The sequence below is a fragment of the Dermacentor silvarum genome, chromosome 3 (genome assembly GCF_013339745.2).
Source record: "Dermacentor silvarum isolate Dsil-2018 chromosome 3, BIME_Dsil_1.4, whole genome shotgun sequence".
In the NCBI taxonomy this organism is placed as follows: Eukaryota; Metazoa; Arthropoda; class Arachnida; order Ixodida; family Ixodidae; genus Dermacentor; species Dermacentor silvarum.
The window spans coordinates 150,145,200-150,170,395 of NC_051156.1; the positions used below are offsets into that span (position 1 = coordinate 150,145,200).

Sequence of the window (25,196 nt, forward strand, 5' to 3'; positions counted from 1 at the left end):
AAAAAAAGTCGCAGTTTCGCCCGAAAGGCGATGCATCGAATGCGGTAGCAAATTAGTAGACCGCTATTAACAAGCACGGTGTCACGCGCGCTCAAGCAAACATGAACACACCTCGCTCGTTGACCGCGGAAACGAACTGTCAAAACGCTGGAGACGAAGTGCGCCTTCGTGCTAGCATGCCTCTCGCTTCAACGCGGCGAAAACACGGCGCGCGGCGGACTTGACCAGTCGCAGATTGCTTTCAAGATAGGGCCAAGCCTGATCGTATCGCCGGAGTGGATCGTCGCAGAATACGTCCTGCTTCGGTCCACTGAAACCGTTCCGCATTGCTTTGCTGGCGAAAATCCTCTCCTTCTGTTTGCGCCAGTCCCGCTCGCAAGTTTCGGATTCTCCGAACGCCCGTGATGCGGCCCGATTTCCGTCCGTCTCCGCACAGATGATCACTTTCCTTTTAAATGCGGCATCATGATGAACTCGGTACTTCATGCTGATAGATAGAGCAGACGCTGAGAACGTGAAGACAGACGGTAGACTATTGCCTATGCACGTGTACTGCAGCACACGGAGGAAGCTTCCGCATGCTACGGTAGCTAGGCACGACGCGCGTGCGAGGCGGCCATTTTGAAATGCCGACGCAGAATTAGGGTCGTGTTGAAAGTGCGCGTTAGATTCGAGTAAATACAGTATTCGTTTAGAAAGCGGCACTATAGTGGCATCGCCCATTTGGTGCCATTACGATAACGCCACACCGCGCGCCGATGCTGCATCATACCGATACGAAGCAGGTCAAAATGGCGACGTCGCTCGTGTACTTCAGCTGGCTACTGGCGCGGCTAGTAGCGCCTGCGATACTGACTTTTCTAGATGGCGCTAACTATGCACCATATTTATCAGTTTCAGTTAAAAACTGGCGCGTTTTTTAAAATCCTCGAATCTAAGCCGACCCTAGAGTTTCGTATGTGATTATTTGAAAAAAACTATCGGCCTAGATTCGAATAAATACGGTATGTGGGCAAAATATACAGTAGTTCTAGCGTTGTACCTGCAGACTGCCTCATTGATAGCAGTCTCTAGTACAGTCAGTGAGGCATTGTTTTCTTTTGGTAGAATCGACCATGTTACTGAATGAAGGCTCTCACCAGCATTTTGGATCATCTTCCATTAACAATGGCTATGGATGTTAGGAGAGCCACTGATAGATAGGCAGCAATGCAGCTGCTAGGTGCTTTCCAGCCTGTACTTTTGTATGATGCCTCACTTCTGCAGCCAGGTGTCTGTGCCAGCCCAAGTGGCCTAGTGAACAGAGCTCATGCTGAGGTTCTCTTTATGAAGGGGTGGTATGATAGGTATTGGTACGAGACATCATGGCAATACGATAATAAAGTCGGCGCGCGATGTGCTAAGTTGCGGGTCTGAGGTGCCGATGTGCGAAATGCCTGGTCGCGGGTCCAAAGAATAGACGCTTGGTGAGCTCAATCGCGCAGTCCGAGGTGCCGACGCGCGAAATGCCTAGCCACGGGCTCGAGGAGTCGACGCTCGAGGTGCCGATGCGCGAAGTGCCTAGCCGCGGGTCCGAGGAGTCGACACTCTATGAGCGATGTGCCGATGCGCGAAATGCCTAGCCGCGGGCTCGAGGAGCCGACGCTCGATTAGCTTAGACGCGCTGTCCGAGGTGCCGACGCGCGAAGTGCCTAGCCGTGGGTCCGAGGAGTCGACACTCGATGAGCGATGTGCCGACGTGAAATGCGTAGCCGCGGGCTCGAGAAGTCAACGCTCGATTAGCTTAGCCGCGCAGTCCGAGGTGCCGACGCGCGAAATGCTTAGGCAAGGATCCGAGAAGTCCGCGCGCGATGTGCTTGATCACCGAGTCGGAGGCGCCTACACGCGAAAGGCTTAGCCTCTTGTCTGAGGATTTCGTGCCCGAAGCTTGGTCGCGAAGTACGCGTCGTCAATGCTCGGAATGCCTAGCCGCGGGTCTGAGACGTCCACAAAAGGCGGGATCGGCCACGCTACTGCGATGTCCACGTAGCGCCCGTTTTAACACTCGTCGAGATTACGGAACGCAAGGAGACCGCAACAAGCGGTGCAGACGACGCCATCACGGAGCGAACACCGGACCAATGGCGAACCGCGCTGGAGTCACGTGGCGGGCGCGGCCAATCGGTAGCTCCGGCACGACCTTCAATCATTTGCTTTTTGTGTGCTCATTTCTGTATGGAGGAGATAGCTGAAGCGGCAAATTTGAAGACGGAGAAATGCGCTTTCCAACGAGACCAAGATGGCGGCGCTCGGCTGCGCCGTTCCGGAGATATCGTGGCTTGAAAAACGCCATTCTTTCGCGATTTCCGCGAAATTTTTTGGTACCTTGGCTGATACAACAATTTTTTTAGAGCACTTCTACTTGGTTTTCAGTGATGATATTTCGGAATCAGATAGAATAAGAGTTATAGAAACTGAAAATGTGATTTTCAAAAAATCAATTTTTTTTGTCATTTTTCGCGATGCGAAAGCCGCGCCCCCCCTTAATTAAACAGCTCCTAATTAATGGACAGTCCCAACACTCACCACTGCCACTAGAAGTACGCGCTGCTTGCCGCTCCTTGTACGGCGACTCGTTCATGGCGTCGGCGATCCTTTCCATGAGCTGCTCCTGCCCGTTGGCGTGAGAAGAGGCGCCTGAGCTGTCGGACCAGTGGCCGCACACTTCCAGAAGGCTTGGCGGTCCTTCGAAACTACCTGATGAAACCAATAACCAGGGAAGGGATGTAAGCAAACACCCCTGAAGATAGGGCATTGGGGTCATTCATTCAAGTAATACCTGCTGAAACAATAGCTGCTAAGCGTAAAAGTTCCTTCATCAATCATTTACGTGCACCACTACTGTCCCCTCATACAGAGGAAAGAAATAACTAGGAGGGAGTAGTACGTAACAAAATTGAAGTCAAGAAAACGCGGCCCAGGATGTGATCACGTCGTGATAAGTTTTAGTGTCTTCCATGGCTGTGCTCAGCGCATGCTCTTCCGAAAATACAATGGGTGCAACCGCAACGTGCGGCTGCCACACTTGCACGGTGCAACGAAGACGATAAATTTATACATTACAATAAATGACTGAAGTTGCACGAGCATACAGTAGAAAATGTGCACAGAGTGGTTAGCAAAGCATCCGAACAAGTGTGCGCAGTTTAAGACCTGCCGTTAAGACCGTTTTTGCGAAATGTAAAAACGCCCGTGTGCTTGCGTTGCAGTGCACGTTAAAGAACCCCAGGTGGTCCAAATTAATCCGCAAGCCTCCACTATGGCGTGCCTCATAATCAGAAGTGGTTTTGGCACGGAAAACCCCAGAAAGAAGAAGTTTAAGACCTTCCCGAAGCCAAGTGCAGTAAAACAATTCCGCTGAGCACAGGGTCACATTTTGGGCCGACTTTTTGAGAGCGAAAAGGGAAAAGGAAAAGGGGATAGCTTCACGAAAAGTTGGCTTGCAAAGGCTGGCTGCGTGAAGTAATGCTCCCTCCTATTTTACCATACAGACCCGTGTAAGGGCCACACATTATTTTCGCAATTTTGATGAGGTGCAGCCCCTCACATGGGACCGGGCCATTTGGTCTACTTTTTCCGACTACAATTTATGGGTACTTGCATGCGTTTCCACAGAATGCCTTCCTAGATCTGTTCATTGTGACGAGGTCCTCTTTCTGCTTCAGTCACCAATGTACGCACTTGTCATCAACGCCGAGGTTGCGGCCGGCTGCTCGCTTGCCGTGCACGTGACAACCATGAGCTTAAACGCAGTGTCGTACGCCATCAAATGCTTCTTTTCAACTGCGGACTCCCAGTAGCTGACAGATGAGCCAAAAGAGCTGGCTGCAAAAGCTAACTGCAGAAAGACAAGTTGGCGCCGGTGACTTGCGCGCTGCAGGTGTATAATGTATCTTGCCTTTGTGTAGGTGTATATACAGTCTACGCTCATTATAACAGATCCGTGTGCAACAGACATTCAGATATAACAGACCATATTTCAGCCTTAGTTTGCACTACCTATTTTAGTAATGCAATGAAGTTCGCTTTTAACGGACCACGCTACAACGGACTATCAGCTACAGCTGCCGAAATTAGCAGCAATTTTTTTTTAATTAGGCATATAAGCATACTTCTGTTGTGTCGACACGGGCTGACAACAGACTTGCGAGGGTCAGCCAACAATCATGGCTCAAACTCGCGTGCGCAAGGGAGAAAGGCAGTGCAGAAGTGCACAGTCTCATTGCGTGCGAGGCACGGAGGGGGGGTGCATTCACCTCCGCCGGCTGCTGCCGTGCTGCTCTTATCTTGAAAGGACAAAGCGCGCTCAGTGCCAGCAGCTTCGTATGCACTGTGCTTTCAATGTTAAAGGCCCGTTTATAGCCCGACGTTATGGACGCGCGGGCAGGCGTCGTTTGCGGCTAGTCACGCTACGCCAGTTGCACTGCGCCAGCTGAAATGCCATCCCCTCTATACTCCAACGCGCGCGCCATCCACAGCTATCTTCAGAGCATGCGCATAACGATCCCCAACCTGCGCGCCAATTTGAACGGTTGTCTGTGACCGTCAGCGAAGTGGCGTGGGCGCCTTTCTTTCTTCGCGCACAATGCATTGTGGGTTAGCGCGACAACGCGCAGATGGAGCAAGAGCCATCTCGATGTCAGGCACGTTGGAGCGTGCTAGCCGCGTCCGGTTACGTTGGCTGCGGCAGTGTGTTGATCTCGCCATCGTGATGTGGCCCTTCAATGGACTATATTCACGCCTTTAGTTCGCTCGCTCTCTGCTGCTGCCGCGCTTCCCGACAGCTGCGTTTTGACAGCGACTTTCCCCGGTCATCAAGCGAGATGTGGTTATGTTTACCTGCGTGCATGACACCGTGCTTACTAATTTAGTTAGTATGCCTATGTTTACAAGTTTATACATTAGAGAACTTGCCATTTTTCAGCAACCAGCATCAGGAAAACAGCAAACAAGAAAACACCATGCCATGTCGTTGTCCTACCACCGTGTAAACCGATTAATCTATAATTATTTAAATTAATCTCGATGTTTTTATCGTTTCTACAATCACTTACGCGTGAGACAGTGGTATATGCAAAGTTACAACATTTCACAACATATCGCGACCCTAATTTTGGACAGAACGGACTTTGGATATAATGGACCTTTTTTGCTGGATTATCACGGTCCGTTGTAACGAGCGTTGACTGTATAATTTGGTAAATTTAGAAGCAAATGTTTATGCGCCTACATTTGGATTTACACGTGCACTGGTAGGTCAGTGCTTTATCTGTCTATAAATTGTGATTGTTCTAGTGCCTACAAATTGGCCAGACTGTATTTTATCTCACATGATTGTGATATAACAAATTTATTATCAGTGGCTGACTACAATTAATGAGTTATAAACAGGACATGTTATGTTGGGGGAGCTGGTGCAGTATTTTCAGATTGGCAGCACCGATTGTGTCCTATGTATATTATCATTTTATCACATAAGAAAGTTCAGTTCTCAGTAGAAATGACACATTGGCACCTTGGGACACTATTAAGTTTTTGTGACCCACTATTTGTGTTTCAGCTACAAGAAAATGTGGAACCACAACAGTGCATTATTGTGCCTTACCAGACGTAGCCTCAATCAGGAGCGGAGGAAAAGCGCTGTCGGAGAGGTAATGACTCATGGCTGGCACAGCTACGGGAACCGACATGGGGCCAGAAAATCTGCAACAGAACAGAACAAGCTTTCATTCACATGAAACTATATTATGTGCTAATAGTAGTCATGTACAGTCTCCAGTCACAACTAGAGGAAGCAATATTTACTCTTCTGTTTGCTGTTTACCGTCAAAGTTCCATTTAAATAAAATCAGATTTTACGAACTTTTTGATTCATAAAGTGCTTTCAATTTCTCTACTTTATTCACGATTCATTTACCCTAATGCGCTAAAAACTTCGCAGCAATGATGCGAACACATCTTCTTTGTTTCAATGAAGTTTTGGAAGAAAATATGTGTAAAATGTGGGTATGCCAAGTTTCAGTTAGATGACACGACAGACATCCCTGACCTGTTAAAAAAATGCTGCGCACATGAAGGAACATCTTGTGTAGTCGTCTCTAGTGGTGCCTTCTCAAAGTAACATGTCTGTCCACTAAAGTTAGAGAGTACGGTCAAAGCAGCCAAGCAGGCAGAGGGAGGGTAGGTACGGTCACAGCAGCAAACGGCAAAAGAACAGAAGATGCGTGGTGAAACCGTCAACTTACGGGTTAATCTTCGTTGCCATAGCGGGCAGACACATTACTTTGAGAATCTGCCACTAGAGGCCACTACATAACAGGACACAAGGTGCGCTCAACAGATGGAATTGTTTTAAGAATTATTGATTTACCAAGGTCCCAGGCTTGAAAAAATAACTCACAGGTGTCCTTGATATTTTGTTACAAGTGATCATTAGTGGCTTAATACGCTCAAAGAGAACCTTTACCTTGGGAACTCCTATTTGTTTGGCATCCACTGAACCAATTTTGATGAGGTTTGTTGAATTTAAACAGAAGTTTAAAACCTGCCGCCTACTGGGTGCAGATTTTTAAAGCTAAGCTTTCTTTGCCTCTTCTCCCAGTTCTCCGCCTGGGGCCAGTGGCCTGTCTCGCAAGACCACCTCGCACCCTTGCCGCTGGATGGTGCAGCGTGTCCAGGGGGCGCTTTCGACCAGCGCGAGACCCAGCTCCACTCACCCAGTTGCGAGCAGCGGCAGAAGCCGTCGACAAAATCCCACCAAAACATGCTCTTAGCATTGCAGAGATCCAAATGCAAACTTAACAACTAGCGGAACAGGTACGTCATCATTACACTGCGAAAAGTGCTGCAGAATGTGAAAGTATGCTGCTTCAAAAACGCGAAGCTCAACGACGCTGCGTGGCAGCCATTGGACAAGAAAAGCAAGCCAAACAATATAACCGCAAGCGAGAAAATCGAAAATTGACGCGTGGCAGCTATGGCAGACGAGTGTGTGTGTCTCTACGCGTCCAGCTACACAAGTAGAGAAAGAGAAAAAAAAATTACACCATCTTCCCGAGGGGAACCATGGGCTGATGCGGAGCATCTCAGTCGTTATAACGGCGTTAATTACATTGTTATTACGTTTTTATTACGTGTTAACTTGCGTTGGTCATCATCACATCGCGTGAACGCCGTGCTGCTGCTCGACGTTCTCGAACTGACGCTGCTTCACGTTGTCGAAGCTCAGGATCCGCTGCTCGACGTTCACGAACCAACGCGGCTTCACGTTCTCGAAGGTCGGGTTCTGCCACTCGCTTCGTACGTTTACGTTGAACTTCACGGTCCCGAACCTCAGGTTCTGCTGCTCGACATTCATGAACCAACGCGGCTTCCCGTTCTCGAAGGTCGGGTTCCGCCGCTCGCTTCGTACGTTTACGTTGAACTTCACGGTCCCGAACCTCAGGTTCTGCTGCTCGACGTTCACGAACCAACGCGGCTTCCCGTTCTCGAAGCTCAGGATCCGCTGCTCGACGTTGACGTTTCGAAGCGGCTTCGCGTTCTCGAAGTGTGAAATCCGCTGCTCGACGCTGACGTTTCGAAGCAGCTTCACGTTGGCGAACTGAATCTGGATCCGCTGCGCGTCGCCGAAGTTTACGTTCTGCGTCATGAGCTCTTCACTGCGCAGCCTTGTCTTCAGAGGTGCTCGCGGTTCTGTTAATGAACTGGCTGCTGCTGTTTGAAGATGTGCCAGACAGTTCGTTGACAGATTCGTTGGCGTCCATTCAGCGCATCGGACGGCGCAGTGTGACTAAACCGAAGCAGCAACTGAAGCAGCGGCGCATGCACCGGGTTTATATAAGCAGCTGGCGCGGAGAGGAGGAGGAGAGAGAGAGGCGCGCATGCGAGCGCTATCGCACAGGTGGCGGATGAAGACACGGAGGGAGAAGTGCGTTATCGAACAGATGGCGTGGAGAGGGGGAGAGAGGCGTTATCACACAGCTGGCGTGGAGAGAATGAGGAGAGGTGCGGACGGAATGCGACGCCAACGACGCCGCGGGGGGACAGGCCGCCGCTATAAGATGCTCCGCATCTAAAATAATACTAAAGAGTCGCATGTAATCAAATATAGGCCTGAACACAAGTCCCACACTAACATTTGTGTGCACATTGCGTAATCATCTACGAAAGCTTCAAAGTGGTCGTAGCTGAGCACAGCAACCTTCAGGAAAATGTGCTCTGCCACCATCTCATGATGGCGATGATGGTGCATCTGACGGCTCTGACAGCAGGCTGCTGCCAACACTCTGAACGCAGTTTCAGTTTCTTATCTGGTCGTTACGCGCAGGCAATTTTCAGACCCACTTTTACAGCATTAGATTTGTATGAATATGGTATGTTCCCATTTGATATACAGTATAGACCACTTATAACGTAACCGCTTATAGTGCAGGACCGGATATAGTGCGGTCTTTTCAGACTCCCGTTAATTTTCCCATGGCACTCTATGTATACACATATCGCTTATAGTGCGGTTGCGGGAAACGAAATACCGGTTACAGTGCGGCTGCCTGGGAGTACGCAAGTCAGCGGAGACGGCGAACGCTCCCCTCAAACGGGCACCCCAAGGAGTGCTCTAGGAAGAAAGAGAGACGAAGTGGAGGAGAATGGCACGTGGTGCGAACGAACAGCCAGTGAGGCTGAAACCAGAATATTGAGTGCGAGTCGTGAAATATCACGGCGCGCATAGTGAGCGAGGGCCACGAAACTGCCAAGGCCGGACAACGCTCGCTTCACGATAACGGCAGTAAACGAAACTTCAGGGAGCGGGCGGTGCCGGCACGGCACGGGGAAGGGTGCACGCAGAGACCGTGGAATGTGAGGGAGGAGGGCGGCAGGGATTTCGCCTCGGCAACTCTGCCGCTTCGGTGGTTCCCCTCACCCTCCCTCGTACCTCCCTCACTTTTGATGATCACCGTGCGCGCCCGCCACTGTGCAGGCGCCACCGCTACAGCCGGCCCGGCACCAGCTCCCCAAAGTTTCGTTTTCTGCCGTTATCGGGAAGCGGGCGTTGGCCGGCCTGAGACAGCGCCGCTGCTTCGCTCTGCGCCGTAGCCGCAGCGTGCAATGTCAACACGTGACTAGAAAGTAGAGGAAGCATAGAGGAGAAAGAAGGGTTCGCTGCCATTTTATACGCGTGGCTATGGTAGCGTGGCTGAGACGTCGGCACGTACACACATGTTCCGGCGCAACGCAGAATCGGCGACCTTTTTATTTGAGAGAGGGTGAAATTTCCACCGCTTTTTTCTTTCTTTTTTTTTTTTTGTTTTGTTCGCGCGCGACATTGAGGGGTCTCTAAGCTTTTACTCTATGGCGGTGCTGGCGGAATGCCGGTCGGAGGCGCTGCCGTGTGATTTGGTTCGAATTAACGAGATTCGACTGTAAATTGAATGCAAACGTTCTAGCCGCATTCCTGGACTGTCGCATACGCGTGGCGGCTCGGTGCACATGTTTTGCATATGTGCGGGCCTTGAAAATTGCTGCTTTGGTTATAGTGCGGTACCGCTTATAGTGCCGATATTCGCGACTCCGGCGACTTACGTTATAAGCGATCTACACTGTATTGCCATTCTGTAACATACTCGTGGTTGAGCCCGTCAAGCCCCGACGGGCCCCTGCCCGGAATGCCAGAAGTACGCAATCATCAATCCCGATAAGCTTGTCACGGCACGATTGAGGTTTTTGCCAGTTCTCTAAAGTCAGTTTTGCAGCAATACAGGCATATTATAGTGTGGAAGATAGTGGAAAGGGCCTACTATCATAGAACATAGTAATACATGTCCTTTAATTATACACGTGTGCATTTGCTGGCTCCGATCACAGTATATGCGACAATACGTCTAATAAATGAACTGGAAGCCATTCAGAGCTGTTTCTGACATTACTGGGGTGATTAGGGCCTTCCTTACTGTTCGTTTTCCTGGCTGTTACATTTTCCCCCACGCACCCTTGAAAAATATATTAACAGGGTTTCACGGTACTTGTGGACAAAGATTGAGATGCAAGGCCAATCAATATTTTGAATGCCTCGTAACGCACCATTAAGTATTTAAGACTGCCTGCATGACAGCGTGCTAATTCAGCAGCCAAGACAAAAACGGTATGTTTTCGTGTTGATGTGTTGCTAGCAGTTTTCTGAAACCAAAAGTAGCGAAAGGCTGCTATTGTTATGGCCCAGTAAATCCAGTAGACACCGACTGTGCTCGAACTATGGGATATGCCAAACCAAGCAATCAAGCTGTCAAGCCTGCATCAGTGTGTTCATGTGTGTGCCCTCTGCACTTAGTGTTAGCTCCTTTACAATGTAATAGTGGCATGGTTTTGCACGACTTCACTGTTTGCTGTTACAAATTTTCATCACTCAGCATCATCAAGCAGCTTCAAGTGTCCCCGATTCCATGCTCACTGTCTGTGCTGAGGAGTACTGTGATGAAGCGAGGCGAGCCCAAGGAAATACCAGACAATAACAGTTGCAAACAAACCAGCAATCATTGGCCCAGCAGAGCGCAGCTGACTTCTGTTCCAAGTTGCCAAGGAACAAAGATTTGGTGCAGACACTGACTGAACACTGTCATGTTCAAATAATTGGTCAGCGACTGCAGCTTCTAATGCGAGCAAATGGATTTGGACATGATCTAATCAACAATGTTAAGTGTTTACACTTTACAAGTAATGACACTTTCAGATAAAGTTAACGTTTCCTACATAATTCTCTCCATATAAATTTATGGCCACCCATGTATACCTTTCAAAGCACATAAATGAAATTGCAAATTCCACATCATCAATTTCATGGCAGTTGACAGCGTACATCATAACACTACTGCAACTATGAATTGCCAGTTTTCGAGAAACATTTCAATGCGTTTTGGAACTGCAGAATTGAATGACGCTACTAGAAACCAAGCTCGCTTTAATGCTTTAGAACTTTTGTTCATCATGCACTGCTAGAAAAAAAAATATTTTTCATGCAAGATTGCTAACCCTGGGCTCTGCACGTCGGAGTCTTCACCAAAGGAATCGGGGGACAGGGGTGTGTACTTCTCGGAACCCTGCGAATGCTGCGACGACAGGGGGGTGCTTGCGGGGGTTTGAAGAGTCTTGAACGAAAACTGAGGACCCATCCATAGCCTCCGATGCGGGCCCACATGTGTGATGATCTCAACCTGAAAGAGCACAATAGCACAGGTTCGTGAGTAAACCAGCGGTACTCAAACTTTTGATTGTCATGGACCTCATGACCTGTATAAAGGTTATTCAGAGAAACGACGCAGCTATTTGGGCTGGCGAGTTGCACAGCTTTGATGTTCAGTGGCTCCAATGCACCCCTTTGCCCTTTCTTCAGAGTGCTGCAGTGCTGCTAACCACCGCATGTCTGCCACTGTTTGATGAAACACTGGACAGACCGCTTCCTTTTCCCACAGCGTAAGCAAGCATTCTCACTCAGTCTACACTTGTGTAAAAATGAGCAGTGAAACCAGCTCCAAATAGCAGACGACTACACACAGACCATCTGTTCTAAAGAAAATCAGATGGCGGTCTCCACTAGTATTTCGCTGTTTTCATATAAATTTTTGCTCGATAAACCTTGTGCAACCATCTGATTGACAGAGCACGGACATTTGGTAAGGGGCTATGCACATGTGCTATCATACTAGAAGGAGAATAAATTGTTAAGTGTACAGGTATTATGCATTCTATGAATTATTACTGATCAACAATTATTGTTGTTTGCTCCCCCCCTTACATAGTGCCCTGGAGGGACCTTAGAAGGACCAAACATGTTACGTGGAAAGATGCAGACGCGACACTATATAGAAGTATATTTACAAATCATTACGCTGCACTTTGCCACAACGCAACAGCCCACACTAGCCTCCATCGTCGTCGTCTTCGCATCATTGGCCTCTTTGTCATCGGACATTAGAAATGCTGGTCCGTAGCAATATAAATAAATTAAGTAAATAAACACATATGAAGCCTTATGTCTGTTGGCTTCATATCAATTAATTTATTTTATTATAAGGGAGGGGGGGAGCAAACAAACATTTTTGTTTTGTGATAAGAGCCAGAATGCATAACACATAAACACTTAACAATTTATACAAGCATATAAGTACAGTGCAGTCCACTTATAACAATATTAAGAACGAAAAATCCGATCATTATAACCGATAATCGCTACTATCTGGACTGCCCCCCCCCCCCCCCCAAAAAAAAAGCTGCCGAATAAACCTTTGTAGTCCTGAAACCAAATTTAGCACTTGCGATAAATAAAAAATGACGTAGAAAGTAGGCTGTAAAAAATAAAATGTTTACTTATATCTCTAAATAGCGTTTCAATCGTTAGACGCGCTGAGATAGTCAGAAATCTGCACTTGCTTTCGCGGAAGTTTCAGGTTCACAGCCGCGGTGTGCATGGTGTCCAGTTGCTGCCCGAACACTGGTGGCTATAATTTAGTGTGCATGAAATCAATGAGTGACTCGATCGACGACATTGCACTTGGGTTGAACATCGGGGTCGGTGTCAAAGATGGGCCCATTATCTATCTCGTCGTTGCCTCCACTGCACAATGCCGCCGTCTGTCGCGACAACGATCATCCCATCGGAGATCTCTTTGTAGAACGAGGCAGCACTATCTGCACTCAGAAACTCCTCCATCGAAGCACCACCTATTTCATCATCAGTAGCGACGTGCTCCCAGAGATCAGCAATGTCAGCGGCTTCCAACGTGTTATTTTCACCCATGGGGGCTTTGTCCTAGCACACAAAGCACGCCTTTTCCGTTTATCGGCATGGCCACTGGTTCAAGCCTTCATGATCGTGGCGCTCCCGGTTTTCATAATCGTCGATATCATCAACTGCGCGAGCTGGTACTTCTTCAAGTCTTGCAAAATTTGCAGCTTCGCCTCAAGCGACAAGCTATGCGCTTTGTCGGTGCACCTCCCGCTGCTTCCGCGGCGCATTTCCGCGAGCGCTAAGAGATGGAGATTGTAGGAAGGGAGCGCAGGCGCCACTCGCTTATCAGTTTTTCTCCCCCCCCCCCTCCCTTGCTCTTCTATGGACGCTCGCACGACCGCCGGCGATGCGGACATGAAGCAGCTGGCGCCATCTTGTGCACACTGCGCCAATTCGCGATGCTCTCCGCGGCATGCAGGCAGGACGCGCTGCGTGCCGCCTGCGTCGATCGAGTCAGTCTAGAATGCCACCACACGGCGCTTTGTGTACAGTCTGTTTTGTCGTGCTGTAGGCAAACATGCTCTGAAGAAATGCCACCAGATTGCATAAGGTAACCGCTTTTACTATCAGAGAATGGCAGCAGAAACGAACTCGCGTAGGCAAACTTTTCCCCCCATCTTGGTTAAGGGAAACTTAGGAACGCAAATTTCACAATTATTCTGCATAAAAAAACGCCAGCCAGAAGCAAAATGTCGATCGTTATATCAGATATGCGGTGAATAACATATTGTTATATATGCTTTTTTTCTCATAGCCCTAATGCATAAGCTGATACTCTTAAGTCGACTCATCGTTATAACCGACATATAGTTATACGTGGTATCGTTATAAGTGAACTGCACTGTATATATATAATATATTGAGCAGTTACACAGTGCATAACACGCTTAACAAGTTATACATACACATAAGCATGCTAAAAGAAAGGCTAGTTGAGTGAGAAAGCAAAACCTTTGTAATGAAGCTCAACAGAAGACAATTAGTTGCATCAAAAAGAGTGATTGGTCAGACATTTAATACCTCACTAGAAAGAAACACAAACACGAGAATACAAGCTAGAGGGTGTACGTCCCTCTTTATTTGCTAGCATGTGGTAGTGGAGTTATGTCGCAGACACTTAGTTACAGGCCTAGAAAGCTTCTAATGGATGGTTACACCATGATTCCACATTGTAACTTTACGTTATTAGACACGAGAGGTATATTACTTTGCTTCGTCTCAATTGCATTTCAATGCAGCACTTTGTCGCAAACATAGCACTGTGCATCAAAAGTAGCAACAGTGCAAAAGTTTATTGGCACACGTTGAAAAGCGGCTGGGTTTCCTTGAGGCCAGAAAGCCAGTGCAGCCATTAATCTAATGAGCTCGATTGGTGGGTGTAAAGCACTCTGCACCAAGTCTTAAGAAGAGCACCCTGATGAAATGAAGAAATGTAGCAAGTTGGGCAAGTTGGTACAATGGCATATTTACCTACAGCATGAAAAAAGTCAGTCTAGGATGACACCACACAGTGCCTTTGTGTACAGTCTGTTTTGTTTGTGCTGTAGGCAAACATGCTCTGAAGAAATGCCACCAGATTGCATAAGGTAACCGCTTTTACTATCAGAGAACACCGCAACTGCAACAAGTAGTACAAAAAAAAACATTCTGCAAGAAGAATGGTAACCCACCTGTGAAAGCCAGCTGTCATCGTTCTCCTTTTGACTCAGTCCGGAACCTTCCATGTGGCTCATTCCATTGATATCTGTTTTCAGGGAGGACGCACACAATTAGCATGACAAAGATAAAGAAGGGGGAGGGGGAAATCATTAGCATCCTAACAAGCTTTCTATAGGTATTGCATACATATCGGGACAGGGCAAGACAGAAGCTACAAATGCTGTCACACAAGGAAAGAAAATGTGAAATGCATGCACGTTTAATGACCATGCTAGTATCATGATTTCACAAATTAGTAATATTACCGGTGTGCATTAGAGAAATGTGCAATGCCTCAGCTTTGTTCACTTTGAATGTCCTGATTGATACAGTTTACAATGTTGTGATATCTGTTTTCATAGCAGTTATTGAGCTGTAAGCTTGATGTTTCCATACTAAACAAGAAATTATGATTTCCAACACTTTTTGTAGAAAGATTTAAAGCATAAATAAAAACACTTCTCAACAGCAGAGCAGAGCTTTTAACCTACTCTTTAAATGCAATGAATTTATCAAAATTGTTTCAACGAATGCCGAGAGCAAAAAGACTTTTCCCTTTCCAACTGATATTTAGATAGGAGCTCCCGAGATGCATCATCTCAAGTCCAAACACGACCCAATTCGTGACTCTGACAGGGGCCATCCCATCCCGAAAGCTGTTCAGGGAGGAGCTGCGGCCACCAACCTTTGAAGGACTGCTTCCCAGTGGATGCGTTGGTGGCCACTTGTCCCATCATGAGGGGGTTGTTGCTGCTGAGCGGCTGTTTTGTATCGTGGCTCATGGGTGGCCTGGGAGCACCGCCAGTGACAAGAATAAGAACACCTCAAGCAGCACACACTGCAGCACACACTGCAGCACAGCATCAACAGACCTGATGTGATAGATCCAGTGCTTGAGCTTAATTGGCATTGAATGAGAAGCACAGTCTGCCGTTTGATTGATTCATTGGGTTTAATGTCCCAGAGCAATACTCAGACTATAAGAGACTACGTAACGGAGGGCTCTGGATAAATCTTGAGCACTTTGGGTTCTTGAACTTGCAGCTGAATCTAAGTAGAGTTGAACATTGATGAAGTTGCATTTAACACGGAAGTATCTTTGTTATATCTGATGTTCGATATAAGCATACGTGCCAATACCGGCAACCACAAAAACATTGAGTCGCAGATTAACTTCGTTACATTCATGTTCACTATACTGAGGTTCAACTGCGCACAAGCATTTTTGCATTTCATCTCTATCAAGACACGGGAACAATGGCCGGGGGAGTATATTCTTTACAAGAGTGAAATAGAACATGCTACGTACTTAGGGAATCTAGTCATTGGCGTCTCAGACACTGTACAAGCTTCACGGACTCCTGTGACATGCATGGTTCTCCATTTAAAAGAACCCTTGCATTAATAGCACTTAGCACCTTGGAATTAGCATGTTCATCATTCGATGCCTTATTTGGGTGCTAAATTGGCCACTCACTTACAAAGTAGAACAAACTTTTAAATTATACTGGCCTGAATAGCGACGAGGTGTTTCCTTTCACAGAGAGGACAGTGTACAAGCCCATGTTATGCACAAATGTGCAGCCGCCCACAATTTGAAAAGGTCAGAGTTCTCTCATGGATTCTGTGGACAGTCTGGTATGCTTCATAGGTTGCACATACTGATGGTTGTATAAATACCTGGTGTACACAAGTGTCCCTGCAAAACTGCTGGTGCTTTCACCCTCACATTTCGCACAGAGGTAGCATTTTTCAGTTAATTTAATTTTATTAATTTAATTTATTACCATGTTTTCAGGCACTGCTTGCCAATTTTGTCCACAATAAAACTGGAGAGGATTGTAAATATTAAAATTTTCAAATACGAGTCAAACAGGAATGCTTAACTTTGAATATCGAATAAGGATATGCAGATACATTTAATAGCAAGTTTCTTAACTCTGTAATGCCAAAACACAGTTCCAGATCGAAGAAAATTAGAATAACTTATTTGCCTTTATTTATGACCATGGAGAATAATCTGCACGAAAAAACAAATAAATGTTTTTGAGGCAAACCTTAATCACTACACGTTAATTAATTAGTAATTGACTTGCTGAACTATTCATAACTAAAAACTCATTCTAGCGTATCAAGAACACTACTGTAGGTAATGCATTAGATTTCCCATGCTTAAATAAGAATTTTGAGGTATCAAACTTTGTGTAGCATAAATTATATGCTGAGCATTACAGGGTTAACCCTGTTGTAAACCTTTTAACATAACAGGTTAGCTTTTTAACATGCTAGAACATCGCAGTTATGTTGCCAGCTGTAAAAAACAAGATTAACAAGCTATCACAGTAAAAGCTTGCTCATGACCATGTTGACTTGTAAAATTGAGTAATTCACACTGTCTAGTCTCAACAACCTGTGCATTATTACACAGCATCAAAGGTGCGTTAATTCAGTCATTTGGCCCTGTGCCAGTTGTCACTCAGCCCATTTGGTGTAAAGCCGGGGCCTGAGCCAAATCTCAGCAAAAGCCAACGGAACCCACCTGAGCAGGTTCCACTGGGCATAAGCAGTCACGTCGAGCTCAATGGGTGAGTCTTCAGTGACCTTGTTCACGGAAGAGCACGGTCGGGGGTCGATAATGTACTCAGTCAGAGCCCCATTACACGTCATGATGAAAAGGGAGTCGACAGGATTCTTTTCTGCATTCAGCAAAGAAAACAAGAAGAGAGAGGAGTAGGGTTCACCAGGTGAAAGATTAAATTATTGAGAATTTCCTAATGAGAGACAAATGAATATAAATTTGAACACATGTAGTCCATACCTTTATTTTTTGGTGAGCAAGTGCATTGCCAAGGACAAGGCTCACAGCCAAGACAAAGATGAAGCATTTGTTTACAGTCCCCGACCAATTGTTCCGGGCAAGCCGTCGATGCCAACAAGTGAAATAAAGCTCTATTAATTAATGATTGCAATCGTTCTGCGACACTAACGTGTGTTTTGTTTACACACTACCCACTGCCTGCTGTAATGCCTTGGCACCGAGAGAAAACAAATTAAGTGAAATGTAGTGGTGGGCCTCTCACCCTTCTTGTCGCGAGACGTGCTGGGGCTTCCTACCAGCCAGGCCCGGGGTGGGGCGAAGGCGGCTGCTATGCTAAAGGCCTCCTTGGTGGCGGGCCCCGAGGGACGGCGCCCCCTGGGGGGGCTATTCTGAGGGGCGCCGATGCCAGCGACAGAAAAGGCGGCCCCCTGTTTGATTTGGGCCAGAGGGGAGACCAGCGTTGGTTGCGGACCCAAACGCCGGAGGCTGCCTGAGGCGTACTTCTCCAGGCTGCTGCTCGACGAGCCTGGGTTGGGAAGAAGCACATGAATGCGTGCAATAAATGCACCAGCTTAACCCTTTTCACAATTTAAAAACATGACCAGAGCTGCACCAAACAGACAAGACAAAAATTTTGCGGTCAAGCTGTCAGTAATATTCCTGTCTGTAAAACAATACAAAACCTACAGTTTGGGAAGCTTTGTTGCGATTAAGAAGGAATCTTTGCAGATGTAACCAAATCAGAGCAATTCGTTCCGTCAAAGAGAGCAAAGCTGCATAAGTGAGTTCCCCACACTCTTTCGAAACCTTAGGGGTCTGGTTTGCCCCTACCCAAGACTTTGCTAACGCTTTACTACTTATGTCCAGTTCAATTTCTTCGCCATACCGGAGTCTCCGCAGAGGTTTTGCTATATCCAGGCTTAGTACTTGTTTACTCTCCAATATATCCAAAACACATGTACCTGTATGCTGCACCAGCTCTGCTCTGTACAATGCCTGCGCCTCCTCAGTACCAGGGGCGTAGCCAGAAATTTTTTCGGGGGGGGGGGTTCACCGGCCCGACCAGGGGGGGACGCAAGCTTCTGCTTTCCTCTAGGTCACGTGATCGATAATAAATATCGGTAGTTTAAGCAGACTCTATACATGTATATCAAAGACATGGGACCCCTTCGCATGTGCGTGTGCTTGTGAAGAAATTAAGTAAAAAGTAAAGCAAGCTCAGTAAATACAGTAAGTACAACAGGCACAGTGGGCGTTTGGAGCAACGGTCTCTCATCGCGCCACTGAATGGACCAGTCTTCGAAAACGCATCATTGAGACGACCCGTGCGATCGGAGGAGACATCATCAATTGTTAATTTCCGTTAAGCGTAGATGGCGTCGTCCTCGTCGGGGCGAAGTGCGTTTCACAAGTCAAGGACGGCTATACGCGTGAAAATGCACGTGTGACCAGGCTATACCTACTCCCATAGCAATAGCTTGTTCGCTGCGTCTTTGCGCTAGAAACCTTAAATGCGCGCAAAAACGCGTAAGAATTTTTTTTCGAAGCTTTCGTCGCCCTGCTCCCTCATACGAGTGGGTTGCATTTCCTGCGGCAAGTGCATGGGCCGCTGTGTCTTCCGCTGTGTGCGAGCGTGCAGCTGTCATTTGCCTTTACGTCAACAGATTCAGAATTGTACAGAATATTTCACCGCACAGCATAGATATGGCATGAGTACGCATTTTAAGTAGTGCGTGCAACTCATTTCTGCTTCACTTACGCCGGTGCAAACAGGAAGCGGCTTTGTACATCACAGAATCTCGACTGATTGGTGTACTAGTGATGCAGGAATGAACTCCGGTATTGTTCAGTGCATAGTGCACATAATTAATTTCTCAGGACGCGTGAACTTCGACGAGAACTGTCAGCGCCTGCAACAAGAGTTTACTTACGCTGTACTGCGCCCAGCAGTAATTCATGCTTGTCGGCTGTCTGTTTCGTGCATTCTATTGCGAGTCGGTGGAATTTCACTGCTGTCATGAACCCCTTCGTGTGTACATTGCTGGTTTGGGATTCCACAACACAACAGCAACTACCAGCCTTCCGTAATTGCTGGTTTGGGGTTCAACAACACAAGAGTAATTACCAGCCTTCCGTAGGGGCACAATCGCAAACAAGAGACGTTTCTCGCGCAGGCTAAGCCTACGTTCACACTTGGGAAGCGGCAAGCGGGCGGAAAGGCCAAAGCGGCCGGAAAATTTTTTCAGCGCCTGTCCAAATTGTTCACATTTGTTTTGCTACCGCCGCGGCCGCCGCTGCCCTTTTCGTCCAGATCCATCTAGTCTGCGTACGTTTGTCGGCGTGGTGGCGCTCATTATCGCATTATTTCGAGCGGTATGTTCATTCTTTCACCCACGTACCGTCATCAAAAGTGATCATGTTACGCAACTTCGCGTGTCATCTGCGACCTTCGGTAAGTTCCTCGTTGGCGTTCCGTAATTCTCCGCACACGGGCGCGGTAGCGCTGAGTCACAGGTTGGTGCCTAGGCGTGATAATATTTCTTTAATAGCTTTTATTTACAAGTTGTAATAACATTTCATCATTTCGTATTGTTGGCGCCTCCAGGACACCAAAGGGGCAACGGGAACACCACAGCTAAAACCCGGGCTGGCCCTTGTGTTGGGGCTTGCCAAAGCCTGCGCGTCCTACGTACGTGAGACCTACGCTCCCAATCTATCGTCGCGACGAGAAAAGCACCCCGCGACTTCTGCAACATACCGTACACGTGCGAGGAGAATTATGGAGTGCCAACGAGGAATCTGCCTAACTATTGTCTGCCATGGAAGTGGAAGAAGAAATGGCTTTTATACTTCTACCTACTTGTTTTCTAGAAATGGACAAAGAATAAACGGAAGACGCGGACACCTCGGAAACGGCGCTGGTGGTTTCGCCTGGCTTTTCAAAAGCGCGAGAAGTTAGGTCATGCCAAGGCTTCGTTGCCGCACCTCCGGTCGCGCGACGTTGAATACTATCGCGAGTATTGCTGACAGTACGTTTTAGTGCCACTCTTGTCGTAGAGCAAGGGCTGGTTCTTGATCGCGTCGATCAGCATTACAGCCTACACTTTTGGTGCCATGTTCAATTTTACGACCGGTTGTTTACATGCTAGTGTAGCTTCCAGTGAAGCAGAACGACTTTCCGCCGCGTTTCCGCTTCGCCATGGCGAAAAAATCGGCCCGAGACCGATTTGGCTCGCAGCCTGTTTTTCTGCCTGTTTTGCCGCCTAGGCGGGCGGATTTTTGCAAGATTTTGCCTCTTCCTACAGCTTCGAGACCAAGTGTGAACGTAGCCTAAGATCCTGCGCGAGCGCGGCCTAATCGGCACCTGAAGGGAAGCGGCGGAAATGTATACCGGAGATTTCGACCACCTGGGGTCTTTAACGTGCACCTAAATCTAAGTAAACGGGCCTCGAGCGTTTTCGCCATCATCTAAAATACGGCTGCCGCATTTGTTGCTTCAGAATGCGGCCGCCACATTCTCGCCCAAAACTTCACAGAGTGTCAAAGCCTTGACAAAAACCGTGACAGTGTTTTCCATATGCAGACATGATTCATTGTAAATTACCAACCTAAACGGAAGCGCCCAGGAATGAAATTGTGATAGTAGCACCGGTTTCATGAATTATGTCAGCGCGAAGCGACGAAAACAAAGGGCGGGTAAGTGGGGTTGGGGGGGGGGGGTTGCGGAAAAAATTTCGGGGAAGGGTTTGAACCCCCCCAACCCCCCCCCTGGCTACGCCCCTGCTCAGTACCGACCACAGCACCACACATTGACGGCGCTGCATGAAAACTTGCAAAACTCTCCTACTCAGCTTTGCTGTAAATTGCTGCCTAAAGACGTTTTCGGCTTTTCTTCTACATTCCATGTCTATTAATGGTACACTACTCCCACAGCCTTACTCCAACCACTTTACACTTGGTTTCAGAACTCTGTGCTGCATTCTTCACAAGGAGCCACAATCTGTAGGTGTCTGCAATGCTCTACAGATTAACCTAGAGCAGTGGTTTCACTTTTGGCTCTGAAAGCTGTCACTTATGGCACTGTTGGCCTGGCCAAGAAAAATAGGGCAGTTAAAGTATAAAATGCTACCAAATATGTCTTTAGAGCCACCTTGTGTAGACTACTGCAGCCAGAAGCAAATTGGAAAGTTATTTTTACCACCAGCTCCGTTGTGCTGTAGTTTAACATATGTTGACACTGGCTCATCACTGCCTGCTCACCTTTCCACTGTTCACACTCTTGGTAGATTCAACTGATCCCTACCGCACTCTGACTCGGTTGGCAGGATCCTCTAGAGTTTGGGGCTAGAAGAAGCCTGACAGAGTCAAACATTCAGCTGATTGCAGAGCAATTGGAAGGGCCACATGACCGGAATTCTGTTGAAGCTCGATCGTGCTCCAAGCTTGAAGGTGAGAGTGCTCCCCGAGTGCTTTGAGCTGGAGTGCAGTGCTCTGAATGAAAAATACGGATGTGTTCCAAGCACTAAATTTCAACCAGCTGAATGTAACGTGTGCAGCCAGTTGAATGTGCCACCAGAGATCAGAGTGCATCGTTTTCGATTTTTGGACAATGCAAGCAGGCACATGAGGCATGTTCTGCCATTTTCCTAGTGCATCTGAACCGGTGCTCATGCGCTAACGCTCCAGCGAGAATCATGGTAGCCGCTCGGGGAGTTCTCATAGGGGATGTTTTAACAGAAGCGCAACTCGCCATGGTGGGAAGGTTTCATCTATGCCAGCAAGGCAAGAAAGATTTGCAGAAAAATTGAAAGAGGGGAGAGGGGTCTGATCAAGGTGACATGTTAATCATCGTAGGAAATGGTTGGCTACACTGCTGTGGGGAAAAGAGGAATGAAGGGACTGAAAGACAGGAAGAGATTGACTAAAAGAAAGAGCAAGAAATTATGTTTGCACACATGTGACGAAGCACGCAACTATTCTATGCTGTTAAGCAATCATTGCATCCCGAAAAGAGCACAGCATAACACTAGCCGCAGGTGCCTGTCTGAAACAGTGCGACTGTGTCCCAAAATACCTTTCCGAGATAAGGGGCGACTGTCCAATCTGTCTAGCGCAGATGAGAGCATTTGTCTCTGCATGCTGTAGTGAAGGCAGTTTACAAAGCAGATATGACTGATCCTGATGAATGGCTGCAACATGCCACGACAGACCAGGAATACAGCCCTGGTACAGAACATGGAACAAGACAAAGGAGTTCACAGAAAGGGAAATACGTACTAGAACTCACAGTGTGCAGACAAGGGAAGCCACAACCCAGAACCAATGTTTTAACAAGAAAACTTGTTAAAACATTGTTAAACATCGAACACACAGTGACGGGTGCTTCACAGTGACGGGTGCTTCACACACAGTGACGGGTGCCTCGTCACTGTGAAGGCCCTGACAATGATAAGTCACACTGACTCAGGGCTGAGGCTTCCCTTGTTTGTCTGTTAATTAGCATGTAGAACAGCCTCAAGGTGCACCTCTGAGTCCACAGAGTTGCTTTCAAGTCCACTGCACAATAAATGGTATCAACACATCACTGGGCATCGTTGAAAGACTCTCAGGGATTTCTCCCACCCGCTTGCACATATTGTTGTCTTGGTACACACATGCTGTGTAGAGGAAGAAGCTCTTGCTGCCAGGAATGAACAGGCCCTGGCATTGATGCCAGTCAGTAAAATCGTCACTTTGCTTCGTTATATCAAGGTTTAACTGTACTGCATAAAGCACGTGAAGGTTCCAGCACCAGTTTAAGATGCGTGACCAGACCAGCTCGTTTGCACAGAACAGCTGATCGAACACAATAACGAAGTATTAGGAGGTTTGTGCATGTTCCCCAAAAGACAACCATTGCTGTGAGAGCCCAAAGAAAGCAGTGAAAGAAAAAAAAAAGAGGAACCAGGTGCTTGCTGCAATGAGCAAAAACAAATGCTCCCTGCTCACCCGTTTTCACATTTGCGATGCCACGGCCTTCCCGTGGCTAATATTCACGATACCTAATCTGCATTTTTTTTTTGTGGTCTCACTTGCAGAAGTTGGGAACTAGAAGCAGGGTGCATATTTCGTATAGTTCAGATTTTCTTTGTTACTCTCAGTACTTTTACTGAAAAAGCAAATTATTACTTTCATTCATGCTTCTTGAGGTGCTTCTTTAAAGTTTCACATAAGCTATCTTAAAAACTCCCTGAGCAATTATTTCTGCTTTACTTCCATTCAGAACACCAATAATCAGAATAAAATTTAATGTGTCACAGTATATGTTGTGACTAATACGACTTGAAATAGAATGTTAAAACACAGAAGCACCAAAAATGAGCACATTTCTAGCGGTAAATAAAAAGAGCTAAGGGCTTTCAAGGCCTTGAAAATGGCAGTTTCGCATTCAAGGGTTTTTCAATGGTTTCAAGGACCGCTACGAACCCTGTGCAGCTAGCCAATGCCTGGCAAGAACCTCACAGGAGGTCCAGTCCAGAGTCAGCGCTTAAACCATTTTATTTTTCATCTTGACGTGCCACACGTAGTGCCTCCCCCTGTTTCTTCACAGATTTGCATGCAACACCATGCAGTGTTTGGCATGCACAGTCTCCTGTAAACAAGATCTCATGCAGAATTAAGCTTTGCGAGTCTCACTTTTTAACACCACTCAGTAATAGGTTGTCGCGTAAAGGTCACTGAGCTGACGTTCAAAGCAGAGAGCATGTTAAAGCTCATGTGCTTGAAGCAAGGAGGGGAAGATGGCATGTGCATACATGCTTCCTGTATCATGCTGCCCTCCTCTTTTCTCTAATGTGAATCGCTTACACAGCAATCGGTGCAGCAAAGCCGACTTACAAATACCTCTGTCACACAGAAAAATTTATTCCGAACAAAACTGAGGCTCATCAGAAGATGTGTACTTTAAAGTGATGAACAGTAGTCGAACGTGTCAGGCTAAAAGCCAACATTGTGACAAGGGTACTTGTCTTCGCTGACACTTGTCAACAGGCTCCCTGGATGAAACGTCAGCCCCAAGCATGAAATATCCTTTGTTTGACTACTGTTCGTCTACAAAAAAAATATAATGCCATTTGCAGGTAATTACATTCAACACAGCAAATGACATTAGGTTCTAGCAGTACAATACGGCAAAAAAATAATGTCATAAGTGTAATGTGGCAACCACGATGTGTCAGAGTAAATGACACAGAAAGGGTATCGTTTGTACGCGCAAAACTTTACACAGTACAGTAGAAGCTCGTTCATACGTGCTGGAAAAAAACGCGAGAAATAACGTACTAACCGAGAAAAATGTACAATCGGAAGTCACTAAAAAATTTGACAGACTTAACTGTAGCTGACATCTATGTAAATGCGAAGCATTGCTCGTTGCGTGTTGCAGCACGAGATGCTGACACAGCCAAGCTGGTGGGGCTTTAGTGGGCCCAGCGTTGTCGCTTTCCTATTTCGTAGTGTTTTAAGACTACAGTGGGAAATATATATGAAATCGAGCTGATGTGCCATGACGGAATACAATGCCTACAATGCCGCCAGAGCGATACATGATGCTACCTTTGCACCCCCGGCAGCAGGGAATGGTGGCGCGTTTGGGTCATTGCTTATTAAAAGCGTGCAGTATACTTCCAAAGGCACTTCGCCCAGGTGTAGTGAAACAGATAAGTGAACAAGATTATTGCAACAGAGTTGGCAGTGATGGCTGTGAATGCGGTATAGCGACAACCCGGGAGGGGATTTGCTGGTACCAGAATAAGAAACTTTTTCATGTGAGATGCGCAGGTGAGTATTGTGGGGAAGCTGCTGCGGAGGGCAGCCACTGTTTTC

General features: G+C 47.1%; 1 protein-coding gene across 2 annotated transcripts in view; it reads right to left on the reverse strand.

Moving 5' to 3' along the window:
• The window catches only part of LOC119445905 (BCAS3 microtubule associated cell migration factor), a 56,705-nt gene that overhangs the window by 9,564 nt on the left and 21,945 nt on the right, over nt 1–25,196 (reverse strand). For both annotated transcript variants that reach the window (XM_037710203.2, XM_037710204.2), the window contains 7 exons: nt 17,596–17,859; nt 17,055–17,211; nt 15,201–15,304; nt 14,488–14,561; nt 11,062–11,243; nt 5,645–5,742; nt 2,566–2,736 (listed from right to left, as the gene is read on the reverse strand). In XM_037710203.2, the coding sequence (XP_037566131.1) occupies nt 2,566–2,736; nt 5,645–5,742; nt 11,062–11,243; nt 14,488–14,561; nt 15,201–15,304; nt 17,055–17,211; nt 17,596–17,859 (1,050 nt within the window). The remainder of the gene's footprint in view (nt 1–2,565; nt 2,737–5,644; nt 5,743–11,061; nt 11,244–14,487; nt 14,562–15,200; nt 15,305–17,054; nt 17,212–17,595; nt 17,860–25,196) is intronic.